Source organism: Rhinolophus sinicus, linkage group LG13 (genome assembly GCF_036562045.2).
Source record: "Rhinolophus sinicus isolate RSC01 linkage group LG13, ASM3656204v1, whole genome shotgun sequence".
Taxonomy (NCBI): Eukaryota; Metazoa; Chordata; class Mammalia; order Chiroptera; family Rhinolophidae; genus Rhinolophus; species Rhinolophus sinicus.
Window position 1 is genome coordinate 56,893,611 of NC_133762.1, and position 18,422 is coordinate 56,912,032.

The window sequence follows — 18,422 nt, forward strand, 5'->3', positions numbered from 1 at the left end:
ATTTAGATGACTTAATAGACGGAGAGTGCTTACATTGGTGTCGTCATTGTTGTTATCTGGACTTTGATTCTGACTCTGAGAATGTTGCACAAAACAAGCCATTGGATTCATAACGTGGCATCTGTCTTCCATCCTTCAAATTCATAAGAGACTCCTTCCCTCATGTCACTTGAATAGAGAGGCAGCTGCTGACTCAAGAGCCCCTGGGAAAGGGTGATTGTCTTTCCCTTGGCATAGATACTCCCGAGGACAAGACTACCGAGTTAATAATTGATTTTACTCCCCTGCAGGTGCTTCCTTGCCCACAGACTGTTTGTGAGGGCAGGAAGATGGGCCAGAATTCATTTCCTTGAATAATTTTGAGCTACGAGGACCGACGGCAGTGAAAACAGTCAGTCAGGAAGCTCAAACACTTGCCTGAGTGTCTCATCACTTTAGATGTAAAAAATCATCCACAAACACGGGCAGCTCTGTGTCTGTGGCCTTGCCACTCCTCTCATCAAGAAGTGGAATTTGTGTCCCCAAAGCCCTCCTTTTACCTGCGACCCTGCTGTAACATAGCCCAACTGTTGACTCAGCCTTTCGTTGTGTTCTCTTTTCTTCTGCAGCCTCTGAACACATTGTTCATGCACCTCTTTGTGGCCGTGAATGAGTATTCTGTTGGCTGCTGCAAAGAGATTATTCGGTGAGTGACTGGGGCCTTGTACACAGTGACTTGGGGGGCTGGCAGCAGCACTGTAGACAAGACACATGAATGCCAAAATGACACGAAAGAGACCAAGTGGATATAAATGTCCCTTGGTTCCAGGACCCCCATGAATGACAAAATCCACGAATGTGAAAGTCCCTTATATAGAATGGCATAGTATTTGCACAGAACCTATGCACATTTGCCTATATACTTTACATCATTTCTACATTACTTATAATACCTAATACAATGTAAATGCTGTGTAAATAGTTATACTGTATTGTTTAGGGAATAATGACAAAGAAAAAAAAAATCTGTACATGTTCAGTACAGAGGCAACCATCATAGGCCTAACTACATAGTACACATTAGCAACAATGTAAGATTTTTAAAAAATATTTTCAATTTGTGGTTGGTTGAATCTGTGAATACAGAACCTATGGATACAGAGGACTATCATGTAAAAATATTTTTGAAGGACATGAAATTCTTTGAGGTGTTAAATTTGCTTGTTACTTATGGCTACATTAAAGTATTTACTTTGAATAGCAGTGATATTTCTGAAAGAAAAAAAACAATCTATTTCTTTGAGTTGGTGCTCTCTTCAGCACACATCTTTAACTGCCACTGTTTGAGGCAAACAGGTAGTGCAGTTATTTTAAAAATGTATTTGTGGGGGGAAGTAGTGGAAAAACAAAGAGATGCAGACTTGGAAGGTTCTTCTACAAATAGTTTTCTGCAATCTTATCTTCAGAAATGTTTATTAACATGACAGACTGCAGAGCTTCCTGAATAACACAGTGCATCGAAATAGGATCAGCAGGACTGCCAGGTGATGCCGATGGCCTCTGACAGCCTGCACAGACATTTGAGGGTGGTGGCCTCAGCTTTCAAGTCAGTCACTTTGTAATGTCACACCAGGCCATCCAGATGTCAGGTCAAAGGTTAATATTAGCAGAAATCTGGTGTGCTGCAGAACATGGCGCCCTTTATTCTCTCAACTTCCATGGAACAGACAGAAAAGGGGCCGTTTGGAATGCAGGAAATACAGAGAAGAAAAATAAATTGCCTTGAAGATGTTCTTGCCTTTGCAGGCAGAAAACAAAGGAGCACATGTGGTCGTATGAATACCTCATTTTTTTAGTGAAGGCATTTGTCTCAGTCAGGTGCCAGCTAATGAGATTGCTTGTTTGTTAATAACATGCATCCTCTCTTTCCCTTGCCAGGACCGTGTTTAAGGCAGTGCCAGAACTGCACTTCATCTTTCTCATAGTGCCATCCTACATAAGCCTAGGTAAAGTCTACTCAACTATCTCCCATCCCCAGTTGCTAATATAGGAACTTCATGCTTAAAGGAATGGGAAATAAGAATGGTTTCCATTTCCTAAATGTATAATGTGCCTATTTGATTATAACAATTAAAACACAGTTTAGAATGGAAACTACATTTAATTCTGAAGTTTTAAAGTTATTTCTTGGTAAAATGAGGGCACATTTCTTTGTCTCTGATTTAGGATCAACTCTCATAACTGTGTTTGACCTAGTGGGGAACATTACGAGTCTGACATATGACGAGGACTTTGCCGTGCATGTATGTCACAGGCACAACCATTACCCTCAGCTGCACATTCGTAAAGCCAGGTAAGGTTGGATCAGTGCCTTTTATTACCTAAGCTTTACCCTGACAGTTACCTTATGAAGAGTTTTTAAATTGCCAGTTCTTACTGTAAGTGGCTATAGCTTGGATTAAATTGTTTTATAATACTCATAAGCATTACTTCATTTGAAGATGTGTAGACTTCCTCTTGATGACCTAATTTGTAGAACTGAATATCTGATGAAACTCATTTGGTACTCAATGTAGCCAGCAAAGTTGTGCATTTACTACTTACGTGTTTTTGAAAACACACAGTCCTTGATCCCACACTGAGTGAAAGAACTTTCAAACAAAACCAACTTAAAAATGAATCTACATATTTCGTTTTCCCATAAAGCCCACCTATTTTCTGGCATTCAGTGAATGAGGATTCTATTGACCCCAAAGAGGAGTTTTTCAAGTTGAAATTCTTTAATGTCAGTGGCCCACATGACATGCCCTGAAGTTCAGCAATCTAAAGCAGACGGCTGTGACAGATTCTGTTTATCAAAGGTGGCCACAGCACCATCTTCCACTCCACAAGCTCTCCTACAATGTGGCCTTGCCACTGCTCTCATCAAGAAGTAGGATCTGTGTCCCCTCTTTATCTGGGTGGATTGTGACTTTTTAAACCCACACCACATGGTAAAAGGGATGCTCTGTGATTTGTGAGTCTATAATCATTCTGCCTGGTTCTCTTGGAACTCTTGCTCTGGAGGAAATGAGGGGAAGAAATCTTACTGCCCTGAGACCACTGTGCTGGAGAGGCCACATGTTGGCACCAGAGTTGACAGCCTCAGCGGGGCTCCCACTGACAACATTGACTGCCAGCTGTGTGAGTAAGCCATCATGGACGTCCAGCCAAGGAGAACTGCCCTATATCTGCAGCCCAGCCAACATTTGACTGCAGCCGCATGTAAGACCACACGCAAGGACTGCGCAGCTGAGTTCTCCCAGATTTTTGACTCACAAAGTTGTGAGCAAAAATAGAATGGCTATTCTGATATAAGAGTGTATATGAAATCATTTCACAAGGGTAATTGCTTGGTTTTATCAGTGAAGAATAAATTGTATCTTTTTGGATCAACCATTACCATATTTGATGAGTGCTGGATTTCTTTAGACAGTATTGTATTTAAATTTTAAAAACATGAGAGCCTACAATTTACCAGACTTGTAGTATTAGAGCATAATTGTTAAGAATTTGTAATAATGACATCAGGTAGGTGTAGATTCTAATCTTGGTTCTGCTACTGATCAGATAGTTTAACTTAAAAAAGGAACTGAAATCTGAACTGACTGATTACAACTAATGAAATTGAATTGTAATCAATAAGCTCCTAACAAACAAAAAGTCCTAGACCAAAAGCCTTCATAGGTGAATCTTACCAAACATTCAACAAAGAATTAACACCTATTCTTCTCAAACTATCCCAAAAATGTCAAGAGTTGGGAAGGCTCATTTACACGAGGCCACCATTTTGATCCCAAAATCAAATAAAGACATTACAAAAAAAGAAAACTATTGGTCAGTATCCCTGATGAATATAGATGCAAAAATCCTCAGCAAAATATGAGTAAACTGAATTCAGCAATACATTACAACGATCATAACGCTACGATCAAGTGGGATTTATTCCTGGTGTTCCAGGTTGGTTCAATATCCACAAATCAATTAACGTGACTCACCACATAAAATGAAAAATAAAAATTATATCATATCAATAGATGCATAAAAAGTGTTTGAAAAAATCCAGTATCCATTTGATAAAAACTCTCAGTAAAGTGGGAATAAAGGGAACATATCTCAACATAATAAAGGCCATATATACCAAACCTACAGTTAATATACTCAATGGGGAAAAGTTAAAAGCATTCTCCTTAAGAACAGGAACAAGACTAAGATGTCCATTCTCATTACTTTTATTCAAATAGTACTGGAAGTCCTAGCCACATGACAAGAAAAAGATATAGAAGGCATCTAAATTGGAAAGGAAATAAAACTCATTACTTGCAGATGACATGATACTATATATAGGGAAGCCCAAAGGTTCCACCAAAAAACTATTAGAACTGATAAATGAACTTAGTAAAGTAACAGGATACAAAATTAATATTCAGAAATAGGCTGCATTTTTATGCACGAATAACAACCTGTCAGAGAAATTAAGAAAAGAATCCCACATACAATTGCTTAAAATAAAATAAAAACATAGGAATAAATTTAACCAAGGAAGTAAAGGACCAGTATTGGAAAATTATAAGGAGTTTAAGAAATGAAATAAAGGAGATACAGATACGTCATATACCACGCTCATGAATAACAAGAATTGACATCATTAAAATGTCCATACTAACCAAAGCAATCTATAGATTCAATGCAATCCTGTCAAAATTGCAAAGACATTCTTTACAGACCTACAACTAGTAATCCTAAAGTTTATATGGAATCATAAAAGACCCCAAATAGCCACAGCAATCTTGAAAAAGAACACAACTGGAAGTATCACACTACCCTATATCAAACTATACTATAAGGCCATAGTAATTAAAACAGCATGGTATTGGCATAAAAACAGACACATAGATCAATAGAACAGAATAGAGAGCCCAGAAAACCCATTCTTATGTGGTCATTTAAACTATGACAAAGGAAGCAAGAACACATAATGTTGTAAAGTCAGCATATTTAATAAATGGTGCTGTGAAAATTGGACAGATGCAAAAAAAAAAAAAATGAAACTGTACCATCTTCTTACTCTATATACAAGAATTAACTCAGGATGGATTAAAGACTTAAATGTAAGACCCGTAACCATAAAACTCCTAGAAGAAAACATAGGCAGTAAACTCTCAGACATTACCCTTAGAAATATTTTTACTGATATATCTCTTCAGGCAAGGGAAACAAAAGAAAAAATAAACAAATGGGACTGCATTACACTAAAAAGGTTTTGTAGAGCAAAGGAAACCAGCAACAAAACAAAAAGACACCCTGCTGAATGGGAGAAAATATTCACCAATGATACATCTGATAAGGGTTAATATCCAAAATTTACAAAGAACTCAGGCAACTCAACACCAAAGAACAGAGAATCCAATTAACAAATGGTCAGAGGACCTTAAGAGACACTTCTCCAAAGAGGACATACAGATGGCCAATAGACATATGAAGAGATGCTCAATGTCACTAATTACCACAAAAAAGCAAATAAAAACCACAATGAGATATCACTTCACGCCTGTCACAATGGCCATCATCAATAAATCAGCAAATAACATGTGCTGGTGAAGATGTGGAGAAAAAAGAACCCTCATGCACTGTTAGTGGGATTGCAAATTGGTGCAGACATTATGGAAAGCAGTATGGAGATTCCTCAAAAAAATAAAAAATAGAACTAACTTATGACCCAGCAATTCCATTCTGGGGTACTTATCCACAGGAATCCAAAATACTGACTCGTTCACTGCACCTCTATGTTCACTGCAGCGCTATTCACAATAGCCAAGATATGGAAACAACCAAAAGGCCCATCAATAGACGATTGGATAAAGAAATTGTGGTACATTTATAAAATGGAGTATTACTTGGCCATAAAAAAGAATGAAATCTCACCATTTGCAACATCATGGATGGACCTAGAGGATATTATGCTAAGTGAAATAAGTCAGACTGAGAAAGACAAATACCATATGATCTTATATGTGGAATATGAAGTACAAAATAAACGAACAAACAAAACAGAAACAAACTCAGATACAGAGAACAAACTGATGGTTAATAGATGGGAGGTGGGTTGCATGAGAAAGGTGAAGGGACTAAGAAATACAAATTGGTAGTTACAAAATAGTCACGGGCATGTAAAGTACAGTGTAGGGAATACAGTTAATTATATTGTAAAAACTCTGTACAGTGTCAGATGGGTACTAGACTATGGGGTGGATCACTTCATAAATTATGTAAACATGTAACCAGTATGCTATCCTCCTGAAACTTATGTAAAATAATATCGAATGTCAACTGCAATTTAAAAAAATATTTATAGGGATATAAAGTACAGCATAGGGAATATAGTCAATAGTATTGTAATAATTATGTACAGTGTCAGATGGGTGATAGACTTATTGGGGTTATCATTTTGTTAGTTATATAAATGTCTAACCACTATGTTGTTTTATTACACCTGAAACTAATAAAATAGAAAGAAAGAAAGATGGAAAAGAAGGAAAGAAGGAAGGAAGGAAAAGAAAGAGGGAGGGAAGGTCATTGGTTGCCTCTGGTAGAGAGAAGAGTGAGACTGAGAGGAACATGTTGGAATTCTTGGGTGACAGCAATGTTCTGTAGATTGGGGTGTATACAATGGTCAAAACTCATCAAACTGCATTCTTAATATCTATGCATTTTCGTATATGGTGTTATACCTCAATAAAAAAAAAAACAATTTGAAGGAAAAAAAGCTTCACAGAGAAAGTGGCCTCTGAATCTGGTCAGAAAGGATGAGTCAGAGTTCAGTCAGAGGGACAGAATGAACAAAGGATGGAAGCAGGAAAGCACCTGGAATATCTATTACCAGGCAGGTAGGCAGGCGTGGCTGCTGTTCAAGGTATGGGGAGGAAGAGCAGATGCTAGATAGCAAAGGAAGAACTGTAAAGAGAAGGCTTTATCTTGGAACCAGCAGAGAGCACTGAAGAAGAAATGCATGATATGGGCTGTGTGTTAAAAGTTTTTCATGTGTTTAGTGGCTTATCTGGGAGGAGCACACAACAGTCTGGCCAAGAAATGATACCAGCTGTAATTTAGGCAGTGACAAAAAGATCCAGGTGTGGAATGGATCTGGGAAAATGCACAGATGCAAAGTAATGTTTGAGAGGGAAAGTGTTAGTTGGATGGAGAAGTAAAGGATGAAAGTGGGTTAATGATGACTCAGGGTTTTGGGGAGATGGTGGATTCATTAGATCAAAGTAGAAACAATAGTATTAGATGTACAAGAGAGAGTTGGAAATATAGGTACTTTCATGAATGAGATCATGAGAAGAAAGGAGATTGTCTAGTTGAAGGGGAGATTTTAAAGTGAAAAAACAGAGGATGAGTGCAGAATATTGGAAGATGAAAATGAGCTATTAATGATAATAAGAAAAAACTGGAAGAGGAGAGGAGTTTTACAGAAGTCAAAGATTCTTAAGGTGGCAAACGATGCAGGGAAATCGAATAATTTGAGTACACAAAAAACAGGTCATTGGGTTTGCAAATTTAAAAAGACAAAGATAAGGTGAATAAAATTGATGAACATCTAGCCAAACTGACCAAGGGAAAAAAAAGAGAAGACAAATCACCAATACCAGCAATAAAAGAGGTGATATCACTGCAGATCCTACAGACATTAAAGGATAGGGGAATATTACAACAACTCCATAAATTTAACAGTTTACATAAAATGGGCCAAATCGTTGAAAAGCACAAACTACCAAAACCCATTTAAGAAAAATTAATAACTTGAATAATTCTATATCTACAGGGGGTGCCAAACAATGTGTACACATTTTAAGAAAGGAAGAAACTATTAAAATTGTAATACTCAATATATACTGATAACAAAAGATGAATACAAGTCACATTTGACTTCTGCAATTACAAGAGGTGCTCAGAATGGTTACCATCAGCGTCCAGACACTTCTGATTATGGCGAACTACTGCTTGAGCAACGTTGACCAAAGTGTCCACTTGTATACATTTTTTTGGCACCCCCCAGTATTAAAGAAAAGTTAGGTGAAATTTGGATAAGAGGGAGGGGCTGCCTGCCCTGACTTTGGCCTCACCTCTAGACTCCAGCTCCAACCCTGCCCCATCCTGATTTGCTTCTCCTCTTTATCTCTTGTTTTCATGGCTCTGAACTCTGCCATCCCCAGGATTTAGGCCTCAGCTTTCTTCCATTCATCCCTTTGGCTTCTCTGTGCCAACCTTGGCCACTTAATCACCAGTGTTCTACCTCTGGCCCTTTGGTTTGGGGTCTGGTCTTGTCCCTCCTTGAAGGGCAGAGTTGGATATTGGTAATCAAATTTTAGTAATTTTGCTGAATAATTTAGTAATTGCTCAATTTAGTAATTGAGCTGAGTAAATGAGAGGTAAGGAAGTTAAAGCAAGCACTGCTCTTTTTTTGTTTGTTTTCGTTTTTTTTTTTATTACTCACTACTCTTTGGAGAAATTTAGTGATGAAGAAAACAATGAGAGGGAGGCAGATGTTGAACATTTTGCAAACAATATGAAGTGATTCCATTTTTACTCTTCATGTAGAGCATTTATTTTGCATTCTGAGATCCAGACAGCATGTATATAAAAAAAGATTATCGAGGACTAGAATAAGTTCAGATACAAATTATCCATTTACTTTAGGACAAGAGAAAAAAATTCCTCATAGAAAATTATTTTTCTGTAGTTTCTTCTTATGCATAGCTTAATACTCATATTATATTTATCTGTATAAAACCTTTTTGATCATGATACAAATACAGAATACAAATACAAATACAAATACAGAAGCCAGACATATTCTGAAGAAAAAGAATTTTGTGAAATAACATTTCTAATTAATTCTCTCACACCTTTCAAATCCTCCTTCCTGATTTATGAAGTTTCTCTTGTTAGTATCAGCACAGGTAAATAGACTCTCCTGCCCTTCAGGAAATTACATTCTTTAAAGAAGTTTTATTATAAAAGTATTCACAAGTAGGTGGTTTTTAAATTATGTTACAAGACATTTCCATAAATGAATGGTTTAGGATTTTGTAAATAGTCTAACAATTGCTGTACTTTTGTCTTTATTTCATTTTAAAATCTCATTTTTTTCTGCCATTTGCTAATTAATTTGAGGGATGCATTCATTTAATAAAACAAATTATATTTTCAAATAGGAAAAAAGTAAAAATTACTCATTATTTTATCCTGTGTGAATATATAACTATACACACATATGCAAATACATGCAAACATTCTTTTTCTACATACATAGTCATTATCATATGTTCCTTTTTTTTAAATTAAAGTTTATTGGAGTGACAATTGTTAGTAAAGTTACATAGATTTCAAGTGTACAATTCTGTAACACATCATCTATAAATCCCATTGTGTGTTCACCACCCAGAGTCAGTTCCTTCCATCACCATGTATTTAACCCTTTTACGCTCATCTACCACCCCTTTCCCTCCTTACCCTCTGGCAATGGCTAAACTATTGTCTATGTATATTAATTTTTCCTTTTTTAAAAAAATTAAAGTTTGTTGGGGTGACAAATGTTAATAAAGTTACATAGATTTCAGGTGTTCAATTCTGTAATACATTATCTATATCTCACATTGTGTGTTCACCACCCAGAGTCAGTTCTCTTTCCATCACCACATATTAGACCCTGTTTACCCTCTTCTACAGCCCCACTCCCCCCTTACTCTCTGATAACCCCTAAACTATTGTCAATGTCTATGAGTTTTCGTCTTGTTGTTTTGTGGTTTTCAGTTTTATATACCACATATCAGTGCAATCATATGGTTCTCTACTTTTTCTGTCAGACTTGTTTCGTTTAGCATTATAATTTCAAGATCCATCCATGTTGTCATGTCTGGTACTATTTCATCTTTTCTTACCGTCGAATAGTATTCCACTGTGTATATATACCACAACTTCTTTATCCATTCATCTATCGAAGGACATTTTGGTTGTTTCCATGTCTTGGCCACCGTAAATAAAGCTGCAATGAACATTGGAGCACACATGTCTTTATGGATAAATGTTTTCAGATTTTTTGGGTAGGTACCCAGGAGAGGGATTGCTGGGTCATATGATAATTCTATTCTTAATTTTTTGAGGAACCTCCACACTGCCTTCCATAGCGGCTGCACCAACGTGCATTCCCACCAACAGTGTATGAGGGTTCCTTTTTCTCCACAGCCTCTCCAACACTTGTTACTATTTGTCTTGTTGATGATAGCCATTCTAGCTGGTGTGTGGTGAAATCTCATTGTGGTTTTTATTTGTATTTCTCTGATGATTAGTGATGTTGAACATTTTTCACATGTGTATTAGCCATCTGTATGTCCTCTTTGAAGAAATGTCTATTCAGGTCCTCTGCCCATTTTTTAATTGGATTGTTTGTTTTTTTGTTGTTGTGTTGTGTGAGTTCCTTATATGTTTTAGATAGTAGCTCCTTATCGGAGTCATTGTTTGCAAAAATCTTCTCCCATTCGGTTGGTTGCCTCTTTATTTTGTCGATGGTTTCTTTTGCTGTGCAGAAGCTTTTTAGTTTGATATAGTCCCATTCATTTATTTTAGCTTTTACTTCCCTTGGCTTTGGAGTCAAATTCATAAAATGCTCTTTGAACCCAAGGTCCATAAGTTTAGTACCTATGTTTTCTTCTATGCAGTTTATTGTTTCAGGTCTTATGTTTAGGTTTTCATCCATTTTGATTAATTTTGGTACACGGTGACAGATAGCAATCTAGTTTCATTCTTTTGCACGTGGCTTTCCAGTTCTCCCAGCACCATTTATTGAAGAGGCTGTCTTTCCTCCATTGTATGTTTTTAGCTTCTTTGTCAAAAATTATCTGTCCATATTTATGTGGTTTTATTTCTGGGTTCTCAATTCTATTCCATTGGTCTATGTGTCTGTTTTTTGATTATTGTTGCCCTGTAGTACAAGCTGAAGTCAGTGAGTGTGATACCTCCAGCATTGTTCTTTTTTCTTAGGATTGCTTTAGCTATTCGGGGTCTTTTGTGGTTCCATAGAAATCTGATGATTTTTTTGTTCTATTTGTTTAAAAAATGCCTTTGGGACTTTCATGGGGATTGCATTAAATGTATGTTGCTTTGGTTAATATGCCCGTTTTAACTATGTTGATTGTTCCAATCCGGAACACGGAATGTCTTTCCATTGCTTTGTGTCTTCTTCAATTTTAAAAAAATGTCATGTAGTTTTCAGTGTATAGGTCTTTCACATTCTTGGTTAAGTTTATTCCTAGGTAGTTTATTTTTTTTTGTTGAATCTCCAGAAGTTCTTTTTGGTTCTTTTAAAAAATTTCAATGTCTTTGGTAAAATGTTTATTTTGTTCTTTGATTGTGTTCTGAGTTCATTAAACTTCCTGTCTGTGTTTTCTTGCATCTCATTGAGTTTTTTAAGATCTTTAATTTTCTGTTATTTAAGTCACATATTTCCATGTCTTTAAGTTCATTTTCTGAAGACTTTTCGTTTTCTTTCTGAGCTGCTTGTACTTTAGTTATTCATGGCAGTTAATGAATTATTGTTTCTCTTCCTAGGCATCTACAGGAGTGGGTTCTGCAACAGGTTGATAGGAAGCAGTCTTTCTTTTGCTTTCCAGTAGGTGTTGATAGAATATTTTATTTTCTCTCTGACTGCAGCCTTTTATTCTCTGTCACGCTATAGTGTTATATTTTCTCTGCACTGTTTTAGTTTCTCACACAATGGGGTGGGGGTTCCCTGGAAGGCGGGCTTCTCCTCTGTGAGCAGGTTGCCTGGGTCTCAGGGCGCTCCTCCGTTGGGGAATGTGGAGAGCTTCTGAAGTTCCCAAGGTCTTCCTGTACCAGTTTCAGGGCCTGTGTGTTTCAGTGGCTCTGTTTACCCCTGCAGAGATCTGCCCAGATAAGTACCGGCAGGGGCGGGGTGGGTTGTGAGAGGTGGCTCTGAGCAATGGTGGCGACCACCAGCACAGCTGGTCCTGCACCCAAGACTCTCTCCCCTTTGCCGGAACTAATTGGGCTGCGAGTTCATGGCTGCACGACACAGTTCTCAGAACTGCAAATATTCTGTTCTTTTGATCTGACACTGCTACCATTCCGCTTCTAGCACTGGGCAGGTGGGGGTGAGGCGAGCTCAGGGAGGTTGGGGGGGAAGTCGGCTGGGCTCGGTGCCTATGCTTTCTGTCCTCTGCTTGGCAGTGGGAGCTTAAACCACCATTTTTACCCTTCTTCCCTCAATCTTTGCTCCGAGGCCTCTGCCTTGAGGGTGGGGTTCAGCCGCGGTGTGTGCTGATCTCTCAGGCCCGACTGTGGGCCATAAGCGGAGCACTAGCAGTCCGAGTTCTTCCCTCTCCCGTCACTGCAGTAGCCTCGGAATGCAGGGAGCTCCGAGCTCATTCTGCACTTTGCAGCCAGCACTGGCCCGCATCTCCTCGTTTCCCCCTTCCCACCTCCCCCGCTCGCCCTATTTGCCCACCTTTAGATGATTTCAATTGCGCGTCTCTTAGTCTTGCCTGTCTGCTGCGCAGGGAGTCCTTTGTGGAGTTATAGCTGTTCAATTTGTTGTAAATTTCAGGGGAGATTTCAAGAGGCTCACCTCACACAGCCATTTTTATGAGGTAATCCTATCATATGTTCTTAAATTGTATTTTTCACTTAATATAGCAGCTCATCATCTTTCCAGATAAATTTTATTTAGTGGCTGCATGGCATTTCATCATGTAGCTCTACTATAATTCATTTAATTAATGGAATTAATGAAATTAATTTTTGGAAATTTGTCCTCATTTTATTTTATAACAAGTAACACTGTGGTAAATAGCCTTGTACATATGTCTTCAAGTATGCATGCTATTTTTTCTATATTAGAGACACCTAGAAGTAGAATTTCTAGGTAGGAGTGTATCAAATACTAAGATTTAAAAATAGATCCTACCAGATTATCCAACCAAAATAATTATGTCAATTTATATTCTAACCAACAGAGTCCTGTTTTCTTATGTCCTCACCAATGCTGGATATTTTCAGTTATTAATACTGTTTCTACTCTGTTAAGTCAAAACAGTAATTTTCTTTTTTAAATTTGCACTTATCTAAATATTTGTGGGTTTGAGTGCCATTTTACAGGTTCCATTTTTAATGTATAAAATAGTTGAACTTAAAATAATTTCCAGTTCAGAAATTATCTGGATGGATGATTAAACTTGTATGTAAAAAAAAGACTATTCTTGGGGGAAGGTAGAGGGGAATAGGTTATAGGTGAGGGAGGCATATTTCAAAAAATTTTTTTGTTTTTTTTTTACTAGTTTATTTCACTAGTTTATTATAAAAGGTTGTAACTCAGGAATAGTCAGATGGAAGAGCTATATAGGGCAAGGTATGGGCAAAGGGGCAGAGCTTCCATGCCCCTTGCATCTCCAGATTCACCACTTTCCCCAAAACTCCATGAGAGGTGTGATAAAAAATACGGTGAATGCTGCTGCTGAGTGCCCTCCAATGGAAAGGCAGGGATCTTCAATACACAAAGCTGCACATTGAATCTTAGTAACAGTGTGTGACAAATTTCAACTTGTTTTTGCAGTCAGTCAGGTGTGAGCTACGGTTGAGAGAAGGTGTGTTTTAAAGTGTGCCATAAATCATGGATCATGAACAATGCATTAACATGAAATGTGCAAAAGTTTTCATCTTCCATCATGACAATGCCTCCTTGTCACACATCACTTCTGGCATGGCAATTTCTGTCAAATAACATTATAGTGTGTCCTCATCTACCTTATTCACCGAATTTGGCACTCTGCGACTTCTGGCTCCACAAAGTCAAAATGGCTATGAAAGGTAAACGTTTTGAGTTGATTCAGGACATCGAGGCAGCCACAACAGCGCAAATAAAGACATTCACAGAAGAGGACTTCCAGAACTGTTTCAGAAAGTGGCAAGAACGATGAGATAAGTGTGTTTGAAGAGAGAAAGAGGATTTTGAGGGGAATTAATGGCAGTGTGTCTTTTACTGTAATAAATTTTATTTATTTAAACATTCACTATAGTGTTTTATTACAGCTCATATTCACCAACTGGGAGGCTGCATATTTTCTTAAAGTATACCAGATTTGGATATTGGGGACTGTCATTTTCTTGAGGAATTTCAAAGTTTAAGTACTTTCAACATAGATATTCAGAAAGACATTATGTAATAGAAAATTGTATGTAAGTCTAAAACTGAAACTGACATGTATGGAGGCAGCTTATGTAAAGATCACCTATTTCTTTCACTTTTTAGTAAGGAGACATCTTCGCTAATCTATTCACAGATGTCCCATATGTCATTCAGGATGCTAGTAAGCCTGTGGTAACTAGTAGTTGTGAGTTGGTCTTCTACCTTCCCTCCTTTGCATCCCACTCCCTTCTTTCCTTCGTTTGCCCTTGAAAACTTTAGTGTTATGGACTGTAACCTTGAAGTAGACAAGGCCTGCATGGCTTGTACTAAACCTTATTGATTCCTTACTGTGAGGTTTTGCTTATTCAACCTCTGATGGTGAAGTGTCCCTCTTGCCCAGCCCACGGAAAATCTGCAAGAAGAAAATCACAAGAGGAATAGTCCTGGTGACAAAGAGATGACAGTGTAATGAGGAAGGGACATTTATAAAAGGATAATTTAGTGTATTGTAGTGAATTCATGAGGAAATTGTGACATGACGATAGATGCTTTTGCTTGCAGAAGGTGGAGAAGTGTGACACATTTTAAGAAGCCTTCTGTCCAAAATGTTCAAATTCGAGTGTTGATACCTGCAGATGTAGAGTTTCAGGTATCTGGAAAATGCACTTATGCAGACTATCTTCATCCTTAATAATGTAGGAAAAGAGAAGACGTTTTCAAAACGTCAGGTGGGCATGGCTGTGCATCCCCTCAGTCTGCCTCATTTGTTTCCCCCACATTTATTTTTCAACATTTGTTTCATTAATAGTTACTTACACAAATAATTAATGGTGAAGAACACAATTCTTAAGACACTAAACCAGTGTAGGGTTTAGGCATGTAATTATCCTTCCACCATTTACCTAGCAACATATTCAGAACCAGTGAATTAATGCTGTAATCCCCAATCCCATTTCTTTGATTTACCCATGTGGAAAATTGTGTGGTAATCTGCCCCCTACTTAGCCACTAATTATTGAAGTTACTATTCTGTATTTTGCATAATATCTGAAATGAAGCATAGCTGCTTCTGGATACATCTATATAATCTATAGTGAGTGTGACTAATCATTGGTGGTGAATTTGAGATTTTCTCAGACTTAGAAACAATTGGAATGAACCTTCTGCGGGGAAAGAAACCTACCTTTTTCAAGCCCTCATCGGAGTGGAGTAAGAGTTACCAGACAAGGGCTATGTGCTGTCAGTCAGTGTTGTAAAGTGCAGTAGTCACCCCTTCTCTGTGGGGAATATGTCCCAAGACCCCCAGTGGATGCCTGAAACCAGGGATAGTACTGAACTCTATATATACTATGTGTTTTCCTATACATATACCTATTGTAAAGTTTAATTTATAAATTAGGCACAGTAAGAGATTAACAATAACAACATAATAAAATAGAACAGTTATAACAATATGTTATAGTAAAAGTTATATGAAAGTGTTCTCTCTCTCTCTGATAACCAATCTGATAACTGAGACTAAGTGACTAATGGGCAGGTAGTGTATACAGTATGGAGAAAAGATGATTATGTCCAGGGTGTGATGAAGTGGGACAGCGAGAGATTTCATCACATCACGTTATTCAGAATGGCACACAACTTAAAACTAATGAATTTTTTATCTTTGGAATTTTTTATTTAATATTTTTGGACCTCAGTTGACTACAGGTAACTGAAATCATGGAAAGCACAACTGAGGACAAATGGGAGGAACTACTGTAACTATAATGGCATACTGATTTTTTGGTGATAAGAATGGTTAACCAAATTGGGTCAACGTTATTGCTATTTAAAATAGATGAAAAACAACTTAGGACTTTAAAATATAAAACTCGTGTTTTTTAAATACTAACTTTTCACCTCTTAAAGCAATTATTTTTAGTAAGCATTTGATAGTCTCATGCTTTTTAGGAATCCACTTAAGCTTGACTTCTGAGCAATTTCATATAAATGGAGATTCTGATGCTTAAGTTACGAATATCCTAAAACATTCAAAAAGAAGAGGTAGAGCAATTCGGACTTGCACCATCAATCTTCTTGAGTCCTGGTACCTGGCAAATAGAATCTGGTTAACAATCCAACTGGAGCGATTGTGTACCAAGATAGACTTTTGGATCAGATCCTTGTGGTATAAATGGAAGGGGCCTTTAATTGGCCTTGGATATACTTTGAAGTTATTAGGGTTTAAAATCCTTTATAACTTTTAAAATCATGATATTTTCCAAGGAGTATAAGCCAAATGGTTCCAAAGTCCATTTTAAAGTTCTAAAATGGAATATATAGTTTAGAAATGATGGATTTGATTTTCTTAAAGCAGACCACTAGAGGTCAGAAGAGATCTTGGAAAGAGAAAGGTGTTTTATTTTACAGATCTGAATAAAAAGAAAAATCTAGTTGGCACGATCTGTAGGTTCTCCTGCCCCAAGTTAAAACAGTGTTCAATGTGAAAGGTTTGTTTGGCCGTAATACACTGCATTCTTTAGCACTACCACTACATTGGATCCCCTATGAATTTTTTTCTTCAGTCATTGATTTCTTAAAACATACACACACATACACACTCTCAGGCTTGACAAAATATATAATACTTATGGCATTTAAAGTGACATCAGAATCACTTTTTCAACATTTCACTTTTAAGTGTAGTAATGAAATGCAAATCCTCTCTGAATGTGGAAAATGCCATCTGATGGGAGAGAGGAGGCCCTGCCAACATTCTGAAGGCAGAGGTGGACTGATGCTGCTGTTATAGCCCTTCTGTGTGAACTTTCCATCTGTGAACTTGCAATGGTTTCTTTGCTGGCAAGAAACATGCACGTCCTACACTCAAAGGAAGTTGTCCTGGAGATTTTCCTCTAGGATTGTCATAAAATGGAAGAGTGGTCAGGATGCTGAGACATTAAAGCAGTCTTTGGGCCTGCCTATCACCAAGAGACCGTGTGAGACAGCGGGGAAAGTTCTGTGGTTTCCAGGTGTCACAAATACTCCTTGAAAGCCTAGCTAACTGGCACAGTGAACATGATGAGTGAGTTCTTTCTTGTCCCCATCTCCCAGGAAGCCAGTGAGACCCATCAGGTCCCTGTCATTCTTCATTTTATCTTCTCCTGGGTTTAGAGGACATTCATACCCCAAGTCCTCCCAAGGAGGACTCCCCTTCTTGGGAGGCTGTTGTTTTTTTAAGCTTTGGATTTTACTACATTTTCATCTGGCATGTTTTTCGGAATCTGATGGACATTTATGTGCCTGAGTGATCAATCAGACCTTTTGTTTCCTCCAAACAAGTTGAAATATTCTCTGATTACATGAACAAGTGCATTGTTGCCTCCTCCAGGCCATGTACTGAATGGAAGATATAAAGGAATGTTGCTTTTCACTCAGAGAATGGTGTCATTCCCATTGTACTTTATGTTGATGAACTATAACCCTCCATAATCATCACCACTGAAACGCTGTTGGTGACATGCTTGTGGCTCTCCTTTGCAGAACAAATTCATAAGGAATTGTGGCTCTCCACCTGTCTGAATGGCAGGTGGTGCCCCTCACCTCAGAGTGCTCGAATTTAAACATTTTATGGGATGAATTGTTTTTGGTAGCCGGGTGTTTTGTTTCTGTGTGGCTGGACTTTGTCATATGCCATTTGAGACTCTGTTAGGCTGATGTCATATTTTATCATTAGCACTAGGGCTGATGCAAGATCATAAATTATCAATTACCCCAAGGAATGCATTTAGCAGAACAAGTTCCACTTTATCCATTTTGAGGAAGGGCTAAGGGAGAGACTCTTCAGAACTGCACAATTTAAATGTTTTCTTCTTATTTTCCCAGAAGAATTAGTATTGAGGTATAATTATGGTTAACTTTGTTAATGGGCTGCTGAGGGCTCATGATTAGGCTTACTCAAGTCCTCGGTCTCTCTGAACCTTTATTCCTGATTTTTAAATCTATGGGGTAATATTTTTGTGTCCATCATATAGAGAAAAGCCCATGGTACACAGTTTACTTTGGAGTTCCCTGGGTGGTAGCTGTCTTGATCCACTTTAAATGATTAGGATATTGAATTATTTTCCTATTATTTAAAATAATTATCTCTATTACTAAATATTGGTACAGAATTTTATTTTGGCAAAATGTTTAGAAATGGATTTGTTGGCTATTCTCTCCT

At 37.6% G+C, this 18,422-nt stretch overlaps 1 protein-coding gene across 5 annotated transcripts in view; it reads left to right on the forward strand.

Annotated features, from left to right (window-relative positions):
• The window catches only part of CFAP61 (cilia and flagella associated protein 61), a 332,611-nt gene that overhangs the window by 17,657 nt on the left and 296,532 nt on the right, over positions 1-18,422 (forward strand). For all 5 annotated transcript variants that reach the window (XM_019712531.2, XM_074317334.1, XM_074317335.1 and 2 more), the window contains exons 4-6: positions 609-685; positions 1,918-1,985; positions 2,206-2,332. In XM_019712531.2, coding sequence (XP_019568090.2) covers positions 609-685; positions 1,918-1,985; positions 2,206-2,332 — 272 coding nt within the window. The remainder of the gene's footprint in view (positions 1-608; positions 686-1,917; positions 1,986-2,205; positions 2,333-18,422) is intronic.